General features: G+C 45.8%; 1 protein-coding gene across 5 annotated transcripts in view; it reads right to left on the bottom strand.

Annotated features, from left to right (window-relative positions):
• The window catches only part of UBASH3B (ubiquitin associated and SH3 domain containing B), a 169,673-nt gene that overhangs the window by 44,079 nt on the left and 104,854 nt on the right, over positions 1-20,740 (bottom strand). For 3 of the 5 annotated variants that reach the window (XM_040431313.1, XM_040431321.1, XM_040431329.1), the window contains exons 2-3: positions 5,551-5,604; positions 5,203-5,389 (exon numbers count right to left, since the gene is read on the bottom strand). In XM_040431313.1, the coding sequence (XP_040287247.1) occupies positions 5,203-5,389; positions 5,551-5,604 (241 nt within the window). Of the gene's footprint in view, positions 1-5,202; positions 5,390-5,550; positions 5,605-10,913; positions 10,983-12,590; positions 12,610-20,740 lie in introns of those variants that run through there. The other 2 variants (XM_040431338.1, XM_040431347.1) reach the window with 2 other exon arrangements.

Here is a 20,740-nt window from a genome sequence, read left to right as displayed (position 1 = left end):
AGGACAATATTAATTCTGGATTTGAAATAATGAAAATTTTCTAATCACAATATTTTTTTATTTTTATACAAACCTATACTCTACCCATACCCCTTGAACTCTGCTCTACCTGTGCACGTGTCAGTCTTCACTGAGGTTCTGGCATTTAATTCAGGAGGATGAATGGTAAAATGTATTGCTGTCAATAACACTGCTGCCTCAGTGGCTGTGATCTATATCTTCCTATCCTCAGTTTATCAGATCCTGTCATGGAAATCTGTCATGCCCATGCTCATGGTGAAGAGATGGCTCGCAGTTAGAGTTCTCACTTACCCTCCCATCTCTGCTGTAACCTGTTACTTTTGTCAACAACTATGTGTCAGATTGTGTGACCCACAAGAATGTGCGGGAAAAGGTGCCGCGCTGGAAGCCATTTTACACAGCAGAAAACCATCCATGAAGAAACTCTGGGGGTCATTTACTAAAGAATGGCGCTTCACATGCCATTCCTAGAAAAAAAGCCCACGGAGGAAAAATGCGACCAATTCATTAAGTGCCTCTTAATAAATCTGTCGCATTTGTGACATCCAAGCTCCAGAAACTGCTATAATTTATGCAATTTCTTGAGTAAATTACATCAAATGTGTCAGGCTGTAGTGGACACGCTCCCTTTCACTAAACTCCATCCTCTTTTTTTTTTTGGTCGAAAGCATCGGAGAAATGGCAAAAAATCTGCTGTTTGCACAAAAATGTGCCACTTTTGTAAATGGCCCTCTCTTTGCACCTTCATGGGAGCTTCCATGAGGACCAGTCTAGTCTTACAGAATGTTAAAGCCCAATCATTGTACAGTATAACGAAAAGCTAGGCAACTTTCTTATACATCAATTTATTACAGTTTTCAAGATCTGTACTTGCTAACGAGAATGATGCTGGACCTAATTATTCTCACACAGCTACAGTTGGTACAATGTATCATTGTATGTATAAGTGCAGCGTCCCACTACGTGTGTGTGGGCACTGCTTAAGAGCACTTTTTTTATTATTACAAGCATTTGGTTGTTATGTATAACTTTGCATTTGTGTAACTGCAAAATCCCTGTTAACAGGCCTATTAGGTGCAATTTATACATCCCACCACTAGATGGGGATAAAGTGCAGGTCCTATATATACTCAGGTCAGGCCTAGTGAGACAGAGTAGTTAAGAAGAGGATTAGTCAAGGAAGATCAGATTAACTAGGATGTAATCAGCAGAGAGCAGATCTGAGGTAGTCAGATCAACTTAGTGGGAGGAAAGATAGAGTGAAGGCTTCGCAACACAGATTAGTGAGTGGAGCCAACTTCACTAGAAGGTGTTTACTCAGATGTTTAGGCGCAGAAGAGTGTTTTCCTTCTGTAGCTGGACTATAGACTTGCATCCCTGACCAGTAGGAGAAGAGTTTGCCTCCCTGGAAAAGAAACAAGCATTCCTAGGAATTCATCGGTGATAAGCGCCATTATTTAGGGCCACAGACACCTTTGCATGGTGGAGGTTTATAGCTTCTGGCAGCCACACCAACCTTCTGAGGGACAGTTGAGTTTCCCTGTCTACATATACTTAGCTTGTAGGGAAAGTCAAGGAATAGGATCCAAGGCATCTAAAGGAACCAGGTACACCTAACCCACTGCTCCAAAACCAACCAAGCACCTGACAAGCCTTAAACAGTGGATTTGCAGTATCGTCTCTGTACCATCTAAAGACTGCATAAGTGTACCACAGCAACTGAAAAACCACTAAAGTAAAAGTTGTGAGTTGCATCTTACCACTGTCTACCTCATTATTCCTACCTATGGTTTTACCACCATTAACAGTACTGGCGTCACGACAAAATACATCAAAGGACTCAGCCGCAACAAGCACCCTAAGCACCCTTAACATCAAGGGCACCTCAACCACCATCTTGGCTGATGCTTCCCTACCACAGAGCGTGCCCCGGAGGATTTCGTGCTGTCCACCTCAACACTGTGCTGCCAGCCCAGGGAGGCTTTCTGCTAACCGTAAGTAAACTGATGAACTGTGTGTTATATTTTGGCCCCTCATCGGTCCACCGTGCACCTCACGTGTACCCCCTGCGACTGGCTGGCTGCATAAGCTAACAGCCTAATACAAGGTCTGGGTGGGTTTAAAGGGGTTGTCCAAGATCTAGAAAAAATTTACAGGGGCCAGGCATGTTGTAAAAATCTAAAGATATAAAAAAGACTGGTGAGAGTATCTCAGTTTCAGCATCGCCACTTTGTCCCTGCCAGAACGGATGTGTGATGCACCATCTACATGCACCTCACCACTGCCAGACAATCAATGGCCTTAGCGGCGACATATGCAGGAACTGCACATGGCTGCTGGGGCTGTTGCAGCACACCAGCGAGAGTGGCAGGATGGGAGTGGTGGCAGTGGTGATAAGGATGGTTGTAGTCCTCACGGTGGCTAATCCCTGCTCCAGGCGTGCAGTTGTTGGAGGGGTGTAACCCTTCTTCCCCTCAGAACACACCTTGAACTTTGGGGTTTCCTGCCAGGTGGTGACCTAGGCTGCCTTTAATTTAAAGTGAATGGGTAACGGGGGCAAGGGAGGAGAGTAGGTGACCCAATGAGATGTGGAGACCAATCACCAGGCCGGTTTGATTATAGTACACTGCTCAAAAAAATAAAGGGAACACTTAAACAACACAATGTAACTCCAAGTCAATCACACTTCTGTGAAATCAAACTGTCCACTTAGGAAGCAACACTGAGTGACAATCAATTTCACATGCTGTTGTGCAAATGGGATAGACAACAGGTGGAAATTATAGGCAATTAGCAAGACACCCCCAATAAAGTAGTGGTTCTGCAGGTGGTGAACACAGACCACTTCTCAGTTCCTATGCTTCCTGGCTGATGTTTTGGTCACTTTTGAATGCTGGCGGTGCTTTCACTCTAGTGGTAGCATGAGACGGAGTCTACAACCCACACAAGTGGCTCAGGTAGTGCAGCTTATCCAGGATGGCACATCAATGCGAGCTGTGGCAAGAAGGTTTGCTGTGTCTGTCAGCGTAGTGTCCAGAGCATGGAGGCGCTACCAGGAAACAGGCCAGTACATCAGGAGACGTGGAGGAGGCCGTAGGAGGGCAACAACCCAGCAGCAGGACCGCTACCTCCGCCTTTATGCAAGGAGGAACAGGAGGAACACTGCCAGAGCCCTGCAAAATTACCTCCAGCAGGCCACAAATGTGCATGTGTCTGCTCAAACGGTCAGAAACAGACTCCATGAGGGTGATATGAGGGCCCGACGTCCACAGGTGGGGGTTGTGCTTACAGCCCAACACCGTGCAGGACGTTTGGCATTTGCCAGAGAACACCAAGATTGGCAAATTCGACATTGGCGCCCTGTGCTCTTCACAGATAAAAGCAGGTTCACACTGAGCACATGTGACAGACGTGACAGAGTCTGGAGACGCCGTGGAGAACATTCTGCTGCCTGCAACATCCTCCAGCATGACCGGTTTGGCATTGGGTCAGTAATGGTGTGGGGTGGCATTTCTTTGGAGGGCCGCACAGCCCTCCATGTGCTCGCCAGAGGTAGCCTGACTGCCATTAGGTACCGAGATGAGATCCTCAGACCCCTTGTGAGACCATATGCTGGTGCGGTTGGCCCTGGGTTCCTCCTAATGCAAGACAATGCTAGACCTCATGTGGCTGGAGTGTGTCAGCAGTTCCTGCATGACAAAGGCATTGATGCTATGGACTGGCCAGCCCGTTCCCCAGACCTGAATCCAATTGAGCACATCTGGGACATCATGTCTCGCTCTATCCACCAACGTCACGTTGCACCACAGACTGTCCAGGAGTTGGCAGATGCTTTAGTCCAGGTCTGGGAGGAGATCCCTCAGGAGACCGTCCGCCACCTCATCAGGAGCATGCACAGGCGTTGTAGGGAGGTCATACAGGCACAGGGAGGCCACACACACTACTGAGCCTCATTTTGACTTGTTTTAAGGACATTACATCAAAGTTGGATCAGCCTGTAGTGTGTTTTTCCACTTTAATTTTGAGTGTGACTCCAAATCCAGACCTCCATGGGTTGAAAAATTTGATTTCCATTTCTTTATTTTTGTGTGATTTTGTTGTCAGCACATTCAACTATGTAAAGAACAAAGTATTTCAGAAGAATATTTAATTAATTCAGATCTAGGATGTGTTATTTTTGTGTTCCCTTTATTTTTATGAGCAGTGTAAAATAAGGTCAGTCTTTTACTGACTAGATGATGGGTGTCACAGTGCAGATACAAGCAGTAGGCCCAGATCTCAGGTATTTCACGGTGTAGACTTTTGTACAGGCAGGGTATAAGGATGGCTATGATAGCAGTTCTTCCCGAGTCTCTTTCTATAGATATGTGCCCCAAATGACTACAGGTGTGCAATCACTTTCAATATTTCTCTGCAATGCCCAACTGCGGGGTGCAATCCGAGATCAGATGACCAGTCCATCTCCGTAGTTAGCTTTTTACAAGTACCCCCTTGAAAAAGCTAACGCGAAACGCCCGTTGGGGAGTGGACTGGTAGTGTTCGTCTTTGGTGTCTTAGATCGATTGGTCAGTATCGGTTATGTGCTGATGATATTCTGTTGCCCTGATGCTTTATGTACTTCATGTGGTGTGCGTTATGTGACATCACTGATATGGCAATGTGGATTTGATGTATTGAGACATGAATTTTGATATTATTTATTATTGAGCTTAAATTGTTTGGTCACACCAATTTTTACTATCAGATGCTGACCATTAATATTGCACTTGCACTTTATTATTGTACACCGACCACCCAATATCGGTCCTTTTGGTTTTTAATGTTTTTTAATGTCCTGTGGTTTTGTGCTAATCATGTCTTTGTGAAATTTTCAATAAAAAGTATGTAATTTTGTGATTACTTTGTATTCATATGTGTTTTTGCTTATTGAGTGACCCATTCATCTTCTATTGTTTTTTTCTTCCTTAATAAAGGTTCCCCAAAATATATAAAAACATACAGAACAATGAAAAAAGCTTTATAGACCTAGGACTGCTCCTCTGGGGTGGCAGTCACTATAGGATCCAGCAGCTATCAGCCCCCAGGAAACCCTCTGAAGTGGGGGGCTAGTTAATGATCAGCCATCACTTGTTTGGCTATGAGCCCCTACTCTTAATTGTTGCGCTCCAGCATGTGACTTACCACAAAGAACTGGCAGAGCGTGATGTGCGGGAATATGTTATGTGCCTTGTTCTTCCCACACAGCTGCTTGGATTGTTGCCAGAAGTCTGAGAGTTTCTGGGCGAGTGGGCCCATCGGTCGCAGGTATAGTACATATTCCCGAGGCAGTTGGTCGTCCAAGAAGGGATCGTCTACATGTGAGAAGAGCCTGGAAAACAAGAATGACAGCTGATGACCTACAAAAACCGTGTAATAAGCCCTCAGGGAGGTGCGGCTGTCAGAGGAGGGGAGGGATTTAGTATTATTAGGGGTGGAGCTTATTGTAACACCAGTTTCATGGTCAGAGCTCATTAAAAATCTAGTACTCACCAATCACAAGCAGCTTGGACGCTTCTCCCTCCTGTAGAGGCCAATGCCTTCAGCCTAAAAATACAAATATGTGCAATTAAATAAGAGGGAAAACGGTTAGAAAAACATGGCTTTTATCCAGAAACAGCGCCACAGGTATACAATGGTTGTGTCTTGTACTGCAGCTCAGCTCCACTGAAGTGATCAGGGCTGAGCTACAGTACCACATGCAATTGGTTGACAGGTGTGCTTATGTTTTTGGATGAAAACAGACAGGTTTTTATAATATTGTACAATGCTTAAAGGGGTTTTCCAGGTTCAGAGCTGAACCCGGACATAACCCCTTCTTCCCCCACTCAGCCCCTCTGAGATGAGCATCAGAGCATTTAATGCTCCAATGCTCTCCCTTTCCATGCGCCGTATCACGCAGGGCAAGGGCTTTTTTGTTTACATTCTTGCACTGCTAGGTGGAGGCTTCTGCCTAGCAGTGTTCCTGGTAACGTCACCAGCACTGATGGGCGGGCTTTAGTGCTGCCCTAGCGGTTTTACATTAGTTCTGGTGAGATTCCCAGATACACTGCTAGGCGGAAGCCTCCACCTAGCAGAGCAAGGGAGAGCATCGGAGCATGAAGAAGGGAAGAAGGGGTTATGTCCGGGTTCCGCTCTGAACCCAGACAACCCCTTTAAAGGGGTTCTCTGGGCTTGTACCCTAAATGCCTCTTACAGCTTACAGAGAATATACACTTCCAGCAGTACTTATCCTTCCGTCACTCCATCGGATTCCGCTAACTCGGCTGGAACCATGTGAACCCCCCTACCCGACTGGCTGCGGGTACTTGGTCTGATGTCCCGACTAGGTGTGCTCCTCTTTCTTCCTGTTCAGCTACATGAACATGATGTAGATGCAGCTGAACAGGAGGACACAGGTGCACATCTGGTTGGGACGTCAGGGGGACAGTCGGTAGCCAGTCAGGTGGTCACATGATCCCAGCGGGGATCGCAGAATCGGCAGAGCGACAGAAGGGTAGGTACGGCTGAAAGTGTATTCTCTTCTCTCCACAGGTGAGCTGAGACAGGAATTTTAGGTCTGGAGAAATCACTTAAGTGTAAGATACCCTGTAATAAATTATATAGGATATAAATGATAGTAAAGGGAATCCGTCATGGTGGAGGATCCTTTTAATTCACACCATCTACTGTACTACATGATAATTAGAAAACATTTCCAAATGCAACCTTTCCTCGTGTACCGTACATCTAGAATCCAAGTTCATGTACTTAAATGGGTATTTCCACAGGATATGCTATAAACGTCCGACAGGTGCAGGTCCCACCTCTGGGACCTACATCTATCTCAAGAACAGGGCCCTGTCTAGTGAATGGAGAGGGGGCAGCTCATGTGTGGTTCACTCTATTTATTTCTATGGGCATTTGGAAGTAGTCAAGCACCCTCAGCTATTTTCAGAACTCTCATAGAAGTGAATGGAGAGAGGTACAGCGACAATCACGGCATATCCTGTGGATGTCCAGACTGGAACTCCCCTTTAAGCTATCCCAATTAGACTATTGAAACCCATCACTTTCATACTCATCATCCACCACTTGCATCTCCCCCTTAAAATGTACAGATTGTAAGCTCCTATTATGGTTAAGACCCTTACCCCCCACATCTTGTATCTCACTTTATAGGTTGCACGCTATTATGATCAGGGCTCTCTTCAAAGATTTTCCATTATGTAGATATACTATATCCTTTCTCTAGTCTGCACTGGGCCTTTTGATCTATGACCGCCATAAACCCTGCACCTTCCCCATACCACCACCTGTCGCTCCTCTATTACTTCCTACAATCTCCAAAATAATCCAGTTGTTAAATATTTACCAGACTGAGGACGTTAGGCTCTCAGGGCAGTAAAATAATTCACCGGGAAACTAGGTCAAGCAGAACGGCTCTACAAATTAATACGTGAAACTGAAAATTTTGAGCGAGACGAAAGCGTGAAGTCCCTGCAGCGGCGAAACTGTAGGTCTAATATTAAATAATCTAAAAAAAAAAAGGTGAAAACATGTGAAATGCTTTACAATGGCAAATATTTTGTAGTACAAAATGCATTCAGTGAATAAGAGCGCCTTCACACTTGGCAGATTGTGTTGCAGAAAATCTTTGCCATCCAAACAGCCCCATTCAGATGAATAGAACTGATTTTCAGCTTCAGAAATTATATCCTGTGCGTTCCGCGGCCTGCAGCTAGGCCTGTGACAACACGTTCATCGGTCATGTGGCCTAGGAGCAGCTCAACCCCATAGAAGTGAATGGGTCTGAGATGCAATACCAAGTCTGTCCACTATGCAATGTACGGCGCTGTGCCTGGTGAGCTGTCAGGAGGCCACAGCACTGACCGAAGCACCATGGCCTCCTCAAACAGCCCAGGTTTCAGACACCCACCGATCAGATATGGATTGAGGATAGGTCAACAGTATAAAAAAGTTTGGGTTTATCATGCTGTGCCATTTTGTGACACAGATGACTTTTTTGTGCAGATATTTTATAATGACATTCATGGGCATAAGGTATAGAGAGGAAGGCCCAGGCCCTGGCACCTAAGGGAGACCAAAGAGGATGCCAGTATGAAGATGCCACCAGTAAGTGGGGCCCAACATTTTGCACTGGGGCTTGAGATCCTCTCTGCTGACAAAACAGTTTTTCTAGTACCAAATGCATTGTTCACATAAGGCACTATGAGGGTCTTTTACGAACAGATATACGCCACTTTTGGCGTATATCTGTGGCAGATTGTGGCGCAAAGTTTATTTGCGATGCAATCTGTGACTTTTTCCCCTTTTTCGGACACTCACGCCAGGTCCAAAAAATGGGGTGTGGTGTGTGGGGGGAAGGGCCGGCCTGTCTCATTTATCATTTTCTACACCTGTTTTATGTAGAGGCCGGAGCCTCTACATAACTCCTATATTTTTCAGGATATTTCGAAATCTGCCTTCATTGAGGAACAACTGCAGGAATTTTTTCAGCCTCTACTGCCATGTCACTGACAGCAAACAAAATGGCTCCACTAGGTGACAGATGGACTAGAGGCCAGGCCTGTCACATGTGAGGGGATGGTAACGGGGACATAGATCTGTGAGGGGACGGTGATTTTATCTGCGGCTCGGGTCACATGATGATAAATGGCTCTTTCATAGGCGCCCAGTGACATGTGACTACCAGTAGACAGAGCGGTTTCTGTGCTTCATATTCGCATGGCCTGTGTTATATAATCAGAGTGCAATGCGGGACACAGATCTTTCTTATTCCTTCGCTGCAAAAATAACACACACTTCATTGTGTGCGAGACACGACAGCTGCTCAGACGGCCTGGCCCCAATTCAACTAGCTGTTGTGACAAGACAAAACATACAGCAATATGTCAGCAACCGAGTTAGGAGGAGAGGAGGTTTATCGCTGACACAATCCCCTATACCGAGGCCTTCATTGCCTTCATTCACTCTGACACAACTAACAACATCACCATTCTCCTGATGCAACTTATGACAGTACTACTCTTTTGATGTAGTGATGACATCATCACTCTCCTCATGTACCTGATCAACACTCTCCATATGCGACTGATGATCTCAACACTCTCCCGATGTAATTAATTACATCCCCAATTTCCTGATGCAACTGATGACATCATCGCTTGCCATATGTAACTGATGACCTCTCCTGATTTAACTAGTTACATCACCATTCTCCGGATGCAACTGATGACATCAGTACTTTTCACATTTAACTGATGGTCTCAACGCTCTCCTGATGTAACTAATTTTATCACCACTCTCCGGATGCAACTGATGACATCACCACTCTCCTGATGCAACTGATGACATCACCACTCTCCTGATGCAACTGATGACATCACCACTCTCCTGATGCAACTGATTACATCACCACTCTCCTGATGCAACTGATGACATCACCACTCTCCTGATGCAACTGATGACATCACCACTCTCCTGATGCAACTGATGACATCACCACTCTCCTGACGCAACTGATGACATCACCACTCTCCTGATGCAACTAATGACATCAACGCTCTTAACATGCAACTGATAACCTTAATGCTCTCCCAATTTAACTTATGACATCACCACTCTCCGGATGTAACTAATAACATCACTACTCTCTTGATGCAACTGATGACCTCAGCAATCTCCTGTTTTCATGGATTAAAATACTACCTAGTATTAAAATACTAGGTAAAATACTCTTGACCAAACTGACGACACGACCAGTCTCCCGATCTTCTGTTTTCAGTGGTAAAATCACTACGCTCTTCATCAAACTCATGACATCACCTCTTTTCTGATACTACTGATGACATCACCAATTTGCTGATATAACTGCCGATATCACTTCTCTCCTGATCAAACTGATGTTATTATGACTCCTCTGATACAATAATGACATTATCGTTCACCTATTTCTAGTGGTGACGTCACTATTTTTGTAATACAACTAATGATGTCATTATCTCTCAACATACAGCACTTTCCAGAGGCATGAATACACAATATACGTTTCATTACAATGCATACTGTCCTGCTAGTGCTCCCTGGAAGTGAGTGTCCCTCAATGGAAAACTAACAATGGCAGCCATTAAGTCAGCATCTCCACCAGGTCAGTGTCTAATCTGGCGCCCAAATGCTTATGTTTGTATACTTGCACGCCAAAGAAATGTTGGCACCAGGGGCATAGCTATAGGGGGTGCAGAGGTAGCAGTCGCTACCGGGCCCAGGAGCCTGAGGGGGCCCAAAGACCCTTGTGCCACATAAGACACTGGCATTATAGAAAGTGCATACTGGTCCATTTACACCTCTGGCTGGAGGGAAGGGGTTAGGTTAAGAATTTGGCATGAGGGGGTGCCCTTTCAATGTTTGCCTCAGGCAGCAGGAAGGGTATGTGCTCCCCTGCCCCTCGCCAACAAGCACTGAGGGACGGGGGCCCAAGCTGAACTCTTGCACCAGGGCCCATGAGCTTTTAGCTACGCCCCTGGTTGGCACATCTCTTCACAAACTGCTCATGCATCAATTCATCTGCGATTGTGTTAACCCTGGGTCTCGCCCCTTTTGTTACAAGGGATGCTCTGCGATTGCATCAAAATTGTAGACAAATTGCCATAGAGATAGAAGAAACTCTGCAGCACCTATTCAACCATCTTCGTTATTGAGGAACAGACAGCACATGTGGAAGAACAAGCCTACAGCCACTTTTCATGTAATCGTGCCGACTTTGCCTCAATGAAGAGGATTGCTTGTAGCATTGTTGAGTGCTGCAGATCTTCTTCTACCACTATTGTGTCTGTGTTCTGCATATCCACATATACCTTGCATTGAGCACTTAGAGCTGTTTTTAGAAGCAACTTTTTCCTTCCCCACGAGCTGCTGAGCGGTTACTAGACAAAGCAGAAATAGCGTATTATCAAAGTTATCAGCCAAGTTTATATGTCACTCACACAAGCTGCGGTCTAACAGACAAAACCTCATGGTAGCATACTGTCCAATCAAGCTAATGGGTGCGGGCGTATTTTATACAAGAACGTCCACAATCTCATGATGAACTCGAATGATAGTCCTGGACTTGACTCAGCAGTGGTTAAGCTCGTTGGCATTGACATGCACAGGGCACTACAGTATATGCCCCTATCACTGGTACCACTTGTGAGATGTACTTTTTAATAATGGTGATAGTGGCCCTTCAAAAAAAAACAAGACAACACCTGATAAAATACATACATACAGCTTGAAAAACTGCATTGCCCGTGAGTCAGTCACATATAACGTGTGATACTTTGCAGCTTTCAATTCATATAGGAAAATGTTCTGCATTCTGCCCAGTGACAAGTACAAATACGCTAAATTTACATACACGAAAGGGCTCACAGCATACGCAAGTGGAATAGATACATGGTAATAAGTGGAAGATCTGGCATCTCTTAAACTAAAGAGCACTTGTCTCTCCCCTTTAATGGATGTTCTAATTGGTTTTACACATTGGTTTAGGACCCTAGTTAACTATAACTAATATAATACTTCCCCTAAGTACAAAAATATTATTACTATAATATTGCCCCATGTACAAGAATATAACTACTATAATACTGCTCCTATGTACAAGAATATAACTGCTATAATACTGCCCCTATGTACAAAAACATAACTACTATAATACTGCTCACATGTACAAGAATATAACTACAATAATAGTGTACCTATACACAAGAATATAACTACTATAATACTGCCTCCTATACACAAGAATATAACTACTATAATAGTGCTCCTATGTACAAGAATATAACTATTATAATACTGCTCCTATGTACAAAAATATAACTACCATAATACTGCTCCTATGTACAAGTATACAACTACTATAATACTGCCTCCTATGTACAAGAATATAACTATTATAATACTGGCCAAATGTACAAAAATATATCCACTATAATACTGCCTCCAATGTACCACAATATAACTACTATAATACTGTTCCTATGCACAAGAATATAACTACTATAATACTGCCCTCTATGTACAAGAATATAACTACTATAATACTGCCTCCTATGTACAAAAATATAACTGCTATAATACTGCTGCTATGTACAAGAATATAACTACTATAACACAACTCCTTATGTAAATTATTGAGTGAAAACCTGAATAGGTAGGTACTAATATCTCCATCTCAGAAAGCTGGGTGAGAACCCCCCCAAAGGTGTTTAGGGTTAAGTAAACCACAACTTCTGGGAATCTTCACTGAATTGTAATAGACGTTTTTTGTGCTGGACTTTGTCTGCAAGTGACATATAAATAACTGTGCTAAAGTTCCATCCCCCATTATTCGACCGGCGTGGTATCTGCCACGTGCAGAGCTCCAGCCGCCATCAGCACAATATATATGATGGAAAATTCATGAAAAGTGAGCAACGGCGGCAGCAACACCTCTGAAAACCTCTGAAAATACCACCCACACAGTGGAAACACAGACTCTTGCTTACTGTTATGCAGGTCCTCGCAGCTGCTGCTATGTGTTCAACGTCCTTGTCATATTTCCCAGATAATTTGTTACACCATCCCCAGATGAATCAAGATCCGACCTCAGAATTACAATAAGTAGAAACGGACAGGCTCATTCTAAGAACTTCTTTATATGTTCTAATCAGCTAAAGCCATTCTTGCAGCAGCACAGAGTATTTCAGGCAAATAATGTTTTAACAGTGGGGAGCAGTGACCCATCCATACAAGTGATGTCAGTGAGAAGAGGATTGGATGAGGTTTATACTGTAGATATACAGTAGATAGATAATAGATATCATTTTCTAACCAGCACCTGGATCTGAATACATTTGTAATTGCATGTACTTAGCATAGCCACTGAGTTATCCAATAAAATGCATCTGTATATCGCCACCTGCTGTTTGTTTATTTTTTGTCCGACTCACTGACATGGCCGCACATGCTCAGTTTCTTCCTTCAACTGCCTCCTGAGCTGTAATAGGGAGAGAGCTGCAGCAGAAAGAACATGCCCCCTTGAGCTGCAGCAGAAAGGACACTCTCCTTGAGGTGCCAGCTTGACATAATTTATCAGAGCAGTGAATGGGCAGATCTCTGGATCCATGTGAGGTACAGGGCTGGTTCTAGCTTTGTTAGAAATAGATTGCTGTTTGCTCCTTTTCTAATTTCTCTGTCCTGCTCCCTGAGAAGGCCGCACATGCTCGGTTCCATCCTTCAACAATAGCTGCAGCAGACAGGCTTCTGAGAAAGGACACGCCCCTAAGCTGCCAGCTTGAATTGGTGCAATTAGAGCAATGAATGGGGAGAGCTCTGGACCCATGTGAGGTACAGGGCTGGTTCTAGCTTTGTTAGAAAGAGATGGTCATGTACTAGATTATGTGTCTGGTTTGCAATTTTTTAATTAGTCATGGGATGAAATTCTGAAACCTTGAAATACTATTTTTATTGAAGGGAACATGACTTCTCTCTCTAGGTGCTAAATCTGCTCTCAGTGCCTAAAGGCGACTATACATATCAGCAGGGGCGTTGCTAGGTCAAAACATTCGGGGCCTCGGCCCCTGATGTTTTGTCCCAGGCCCCGAATGTCCTGCCTGCCTGTTAGATATAACTATATTGCCGTCCTCGGTGTTCCGTTAGATTTCCCTACTCGTGAGATTTCCCTACCCTCATCACTTCCTGCTGTGACGCTGCAGCACCGGACATGACGTGAGGAGGTGTGCCGCGCCGCACAGACGCACAACGACGGGGTAGGGAAATTTCACAGCAGAGTTAGCTGGACACTGGTCGACACTGCGCATGCGCCGGGAGCCTCACCAGCGGTTAGGGTAGGGAAAAATTACGGACCAGTGCGCAGGCGCGGTGATCGGATGGATGTTCTCAGCTGGACACCGGCCGACACTGCGCATGCACTGGGAGCCTCACCAGCGGTTAGGGTAGGGAAAAAGCACTGGACCGTAATTTTTCCCTACCCTAACCGCTGGTGAGGCTCCTGGCGCATGCGCAGTGTCGGCCAGTGTCCAGCTAACTCTGCTGTGAAATTTCCCTACCCCGTCGTTGTGCGCCTGCGCGGCGCGGCACACCTCCTCACGTCATGTCCGGTGTGGCCGCGTCACAGCAGGAAGTGACGAGGGTAGGGAAATCTAACGGAACACCGGCAATACAATTGAATCTAATGCACTGCAAGAGCTAAAGGACATGTGATGACCTCACAGGTCATGTGATCAGTTTTAAATGCAGTAGCTGAAAAGGAGAGGACGGCTCAGCAGTGAAGAGAAGCCCTGGGAAGAGGCTGAGGTAAGATCTGCTATATGAGGAGAGGTAAGTGAAGGGAGAGGCAGAGCAATGCTGGGAGTTGAAGTTATTTAACTGGGACTGTATGTTAGGGCTGAAGGGAGGGAAGCTAATTACATGGAACAGTGAGGTGGAGTGATGTTAATTACATGGGACTGAAATTTGAAAGTGGCTGGGGTAGGGTGATGTTATTTACATGGGACTGTATGTTGAGGGGTAATGTTATTTACATGGGACTGTATGTTGGAAGGGGCAGGAGAGATGGTGTGATGTTATTTACATGGGACTGTATTTTGCAGGGGGCTGTAGATAGAGAGGGATGGTATTTACATGGGACTGTATATTGGAGGGGGCTGGAGAGATGGTGTGATGGTATTTATATGGGACTCTATGGCGGAGGGAGGGAAATAGTGTAATTTACATGGGACTGTATGGCGGAGGTGCTGAGGAATTATAATTTCTGAGGACACTAAACGGAGGAATATAACTGCAGGCGGCATTATAAATATTGAGGGCTCTTTAGGGCGAGCATTATAACAGTAGGGGGCGATATAACTACAGGGGGCACTGCAGGCGACATTATAAATACTTGGGGCGCTTTAGGGCGAGCATTATAACAGTAGGGGCAGTATAAATACTGGAGGCACTGTGGGGGCATTTTAAATCCAGGGGACATTAGGCGTTCTTATTACTACTGGGGGCTCTATAGGAGGGATCCGCATTATTTCTACTAAAAGCACTATGGGGGCCTTATTACTACTGAGGGGTCTGTAGAGAGCTGTATTACCACTGGGGGAACATTAGGGGGCCTTATTTCTACTGGGGGCTCTGTGAGGGTATTATTAATACTGGAGGGCTCTTCTACTGATGGAGGCACTCTTGTGGAGCATTATCACTGTTGGGTCCAGTAGGGGGCAGTATTACTAATGAGAGTATTCTAGAAGGGAATTACTATTGGTGGGAGAAGTACTGTTACTATGGGGGGAACTAATTTTTCTTCAGGATAGTATTTGGGGGTACAGAACAGTAAGGAAGCTAAGATGTCCGTGTGTCACACTCTGCAGAAACGAGGCGGCTGGGAGAAGTGTCGGGACCGAATGGAGAAGATGATGACAGAGAAGATCTACATCAGAGGAGACGTCACCTGGGAGGCCCTGGATGTGAGAGGTATAGCTGTATAGCAAGTACAGTAAAATGTCTTCAGTGCTAGTGTTTGCAGGGGAGGGGGGGGGGGGGGATGCAGTTGTTCAACTTAGAGAATTGGGCCATATGCATTGGTGCTTGGGCCCCGGATCTTTTGAGACCCTAGTAACGTCCCTACAGATCAGATAGATGTTGAAAAAACCTAACAATTTCAGCGGCATCAGCCAACCATCTAATGTGGTAGCAGTATGTCGAGGGGCCTTACACATAACCTCTACTGATTATTGAGGAACAGAACTGTGTACAGTAGCAAATGCACTGTATGTGATTGTGTACTGCACTCTATTTGGCAAACCACTGGTGTCTGTAAAGGGTTAACTCCCTAGTAACACAGCAGAGGCTGGACTGAATCAGAGGTCAGTGAGGTGGTCATGCCACCGATGTCCCCATGCAAGCTAGCATGTTTTGCGGTCAGGACAAATAGTAGTGCAGAGAGAGCCACACCACACAAGAGTGAACTATTAGACTCTGCAAGATTCCTGCGTGTAGCTAGCTAGCAGTGGATGTTAGTGGTGGTAGCTATAAAGCTTGGGCTACGAGGTGACGTGTCACATAACAGCAAGTCTCAGAAAAGTTGCCAGCAAGTCACATGTCGCACATACCTTGCATTGTTGTCTATGATGGCAAAGTCACATGTGACCTATGTCCAAAAATCCAACAGTGTTGAAGTCTTTAAAACTGTCACTTTGCAGTCACATTCGATGTGATGTTGAATATAGGGAGGGCGTGGGCCACGCATGCTACTTGAGGGCCAAAAAGACAAACCCTCTCTTACAGACGACCTTGTTTCTTGGTAGCTGCCTACTTAATCTTTAAAGGGGTTGTGTCACTTCAGCAAGTGGCATTTATCATGTAGAGAAAGTTAATACAAGGCACTTACTAATGTATTGTTATTATCCATATTGCTTCCTTTGCTGGCTGGATTAATTTTTCCATCACATTATACACTGCTCGTTTTTATGGTTTACGACCACCCTGCAATCCATCAGCAGTGGTGGTCGTGCTTGCACACTATAGGAAAAAGTGCCGGCCTCTCTGGGGGCCGAGACCACGGGGGCGCACACAGGCTGGTGCTTTTTCCTATAGTGTGCAAGCACGTCCACTGCTGCTGGATTGCAAGTTGGTCATAACCATGGAAACGAGTGGTGTATAATGTGATGGAAAATGAATCTAGTAAAAGCGGTAACCTTTCCTGTATCTGCCTCAAACTATTGTGTTTAGTCCTATTGGGCCATTTGTCCCAGTGATCCTACCATCTATTATTATTTGTTTGTCTACATTTTTGTGGGTTCTATTTTATCTATATTTAATTAAAAGTGACGTTTTAAAGGGTACATTTACTAGCTTCAGTGATATTGTTGTTCTAATTACCCTATTGTATCTACATATGCAGTGATTTTGGAAAATGAATCTAGCCAGCAAAGCAATATGGAGAATCACAATACATTAGTAAGTGGTTTGTATTAACTTTCTCTACATGATAAATGCTTTGTGCTCAAGCGAGACAACCCCTTTAAATCCATTGTGGAAAGTGGAGCCGTTATCATTCCAGGTTGATTCATTCCAGATTTTTATTTAATCTCCAATTCTTAAGGGCAATACAATAACACTTGAGTTCCACTGCCAGGGGTCGACCACAGCTTGAAGTTTTTTTATGCACTTTTTGAATCCACTCTGGTTTGGGCTTTAAAAACTGCATAAAAAACCTGCGCATGTGACGGTCTTCCCAGGAATAATTCAGCTGGAGGTTAGCCTCCTTCTAGTGCTGTCGCTCTGTAGTTTAGTAGCGTCAACTCAAGGTCTTGACCTGAATGAGCAGCTTTGCTCAAGAACTGCCATGGTGCATCTACCAGGGTAGCAGACACGGCATCTGATAGAGGGCACATCAACTAAGGTAACATCAACACAGAGGTAAGATGCAGTTACTGATGGCTATGCAGGGTAGAGTATATATTGAATGGGGTTCCATTCTATGTTTCATTTTGGAGCCACATAGCTACCCTGATGTGTTATCCTTCTTCACTTTTACCATTATCCCTGTACTATGACATAATTGGTTTTAACAGTCTTGTGATGTCACAGTGTTCTTGACAGTCTTCTGTTATCATGGTGGGCAAATCACGGTACTGTGACATCACGGGAGTGGACATTACATCCATGCTGTGACATCACCGTGGACATTATACCCATGCTGTGACACCACCGTATACATTACACCCATACTGTGACATCACAGTGTACATTATACCCATGCTGTGACATCACCGTGTACATTACACCCATAATGTGACATCACTGTGTACATTACACCTGTACTGTGACATCACTGTGGACATTACATCTCCATGCTTTGACAGCACCATGGACATTACACCCATACTGTGACATCACCGTGGACATTACACCCATGCTGTGACATCACTGAGTATTATTCCTATACTATGACATCACTCTCTGTACATTATAATTCCTGTGCTATAAATTTACTGAGTAGATTATCCCTGCACTCAGTGGCGTAACTACCGGGGAAGCAGGGGCTTCAGGGCCCGGGCTGCCAAGGGGGCCCGGCGCCCCGGCAACGTGTGTTTATTTTCAAGTTAGTTAAATATCGATTCTTGTCTTAATGTTCAGGGCCCCTTCACAGCAGCAGCAGCTGACCAGGCCCCCTCGCTAATGTGATCTAATCTTACTGTCTCCTAAAGTCTCCTGATGTGTCTGGGATTCGAACAACCTCCAATGTATCAGTGTATCAGAGGCAAAGCATATACCCACACAGCCATCAAGGCTGCATTGCAACTGATTGAAAAAATATGAGACTTCTACTGTTATAGCTGGCTAAGTGTACATCTATACACATGACAGCTGCCCCAACACTGCTATATCTCTATATGACAGCTGTCCCAGCACACTCAGCTCTGCTATATCTCTATATATGAGCAGCTGTCATGTGTATAGATGTACACTTAGCCAGCTATAACAGTAGAAGTCTCATATTTTTTCAGTCAGCAGCAAGGCAGCTCTTATGGTCTTGTGGTTAAGTGCTTTGCCTCTGATACAGAAGGTCTTGGGTTTGAATCCCAGCAGAAACTTTTCTGAAATACAAGCACTGACTCCATATATGGACATACAGGGCGGGACACAGGAAGAGGCTGCATCGCATCGCTGACATGGAGGTAAGTAGAAGTGTTTATTATTTTTTTTTTTAATACCCGACTGTTACTGCCATGGGGGGAGCGGGAGGCACTTGATACTGGCACATGGGGGGAGGGGGGTTGGCACCTGATACTGGCACATGGGGGGGGGAAGAGGGGTTGACACCTGATACTGGCACCTGGGGGGGTTGGCACCTGATACTGGCACATGGGGGAGGGAGAGGCACCTGATACTGGCACATGGGGGGGAGGGAGAGAGGCACTTGATACTGGCACTTTTTTGTGGGGGGGGGGAGATGGCACTATGATACTGGGACATGGGGGGAGGAGAGAGGCACTTGATACTGACACCTGGGGGAGGGGGGGTTGGCACCTGATACTGGCACATGGGGGGGAAGGAGAGGCACCTGATACTGGCACCTGGGGGGGAGGGGGTTGGCACCTGATACTGGCACATGGGGGGGGAGAGGCATCTGATACTGGCACATGGGGGGGAGAGGGGTTGGCACCTGATACTGGCACATGGGGGGGGAGAGAGGCACTTGATACTGGCACTTTTTTTGTGGGGGGGGGAGATGGCACTATGATACTGGGACATGGGGGGAGGAGAGAGGCACTTGATACTGGCATGGGGGGGTTGGCACTTGATACTGGCACATGGGTGGGTTTGGCACTATGATACTGGCACATGGGGGGGAGAGGCACCTGATACTGGCACTTTTTTTGGGGGGGAGATGGCACTATTATACTGGGGAAGAGAGAGGCACTTGATACTGGCACATGGGGGGGGTTTGGCACTATGATACTGGCACATGGGGGGTGGGAAGGAGAGAGGCACTTGATACTGGCACATTGGGGGGGAGATGGCACTATGATACTGGGACATGGGGGGAGGAGAGAGGCACTTGATACTGGCATGTGGGGGGGGGGGGGTTGGCACTTGATACTGGCACATGGGTGGGTTTGGCACTATGATACTGGCACATGGGGGGGAGAGGCACTTGATACTGCCACTTTTTTTGGGGGGGAGATGGCACTATGATACTGGGACATGGGGGGGAAGAGAGAGGCACTTGATACTAGCACATGGGGGGTTTGGCACTATGATACTGGCACATGGGGGGGTGGGAAGGAGAGAGGCACTTGATACTGGCACATTGGGGGGGGGAGATGGCACTATGATACTGGGACATGTGGGGGGAGGAGAGAGACACTTGATACCGGCACATGATGGGGGGGCATCTATGGGGACACTTACTGGCACATTATTGGGGGGCATTATGGGGGACACTAGGCCGGCAGCCTATCAGAGGCCGGACACTGAGGGGCACCTACTGGGGCACTATATATGGGGCATTTTATACTGGTACATTATGGGGGGCACTAGCAGGAAGGGGGGAGAGGAGCACTATAAGGGAATTTACTGGGGGCACTATATAGGGGTATTTTATACTGGGACATTATGGGGGCACTATGGGGACATTAGCTCAACTGGGGGCATTACAAGGGGGTATTTTTGCACTGTCACATTATAAGGAGAATTATTACTACTGGGGGGGCATTATAGTGGGCTTTATTACTCCCCCATGGTATGACCCCGTAGTAGCAGCACCAGCCTCTCCCTGCTCTGCTATCCCTCTGCCCCTTCTCCAAATCCTTATTATGAAATCTTTCTCATTAGGATAAAGCACAACATCAGCTCCGCCGAGCCCCCGGCCAAGTGTTGAAGTGGTGTCCGAGATCCCCAAGGGTCAAGTAACTGTAAGTTTTCATATGAAATATGTTTATGTTATACACATATAGCATCCACTGTGCCCCACAATATACAGTATACCGCTACACTGTGCCAAAGGAGTGGGGTTTATACAGGAGGAGGGAGGTGCGAAGCGCGCTGGAGGGGCCCTTACAAATATTTGCTGTGGGGCCCAGTCACTTCTAGTTACGCCCCTGCCTGCACTGACCTCACTTTGTGCATCACTCCTGTACTA

Source organism: Bufo bufo, chromosome 1 (genome assembly GCF_905171765.1).
Source record: "Bufo bufo chromosome 1, aBufBuf1.1, whole genome shotgun sequence".
Lineage (NCBI taxonomy): Eukaryota > Metazoa > Chordata > Amphibia > Anura > Bufonidae > Bufo > Bufo bufo.
The sequence above is the reverse complement of the archived record's forward strand: the minus strand, read 5'-3'. Positions and strand labels throughout refer to the sequence as shown.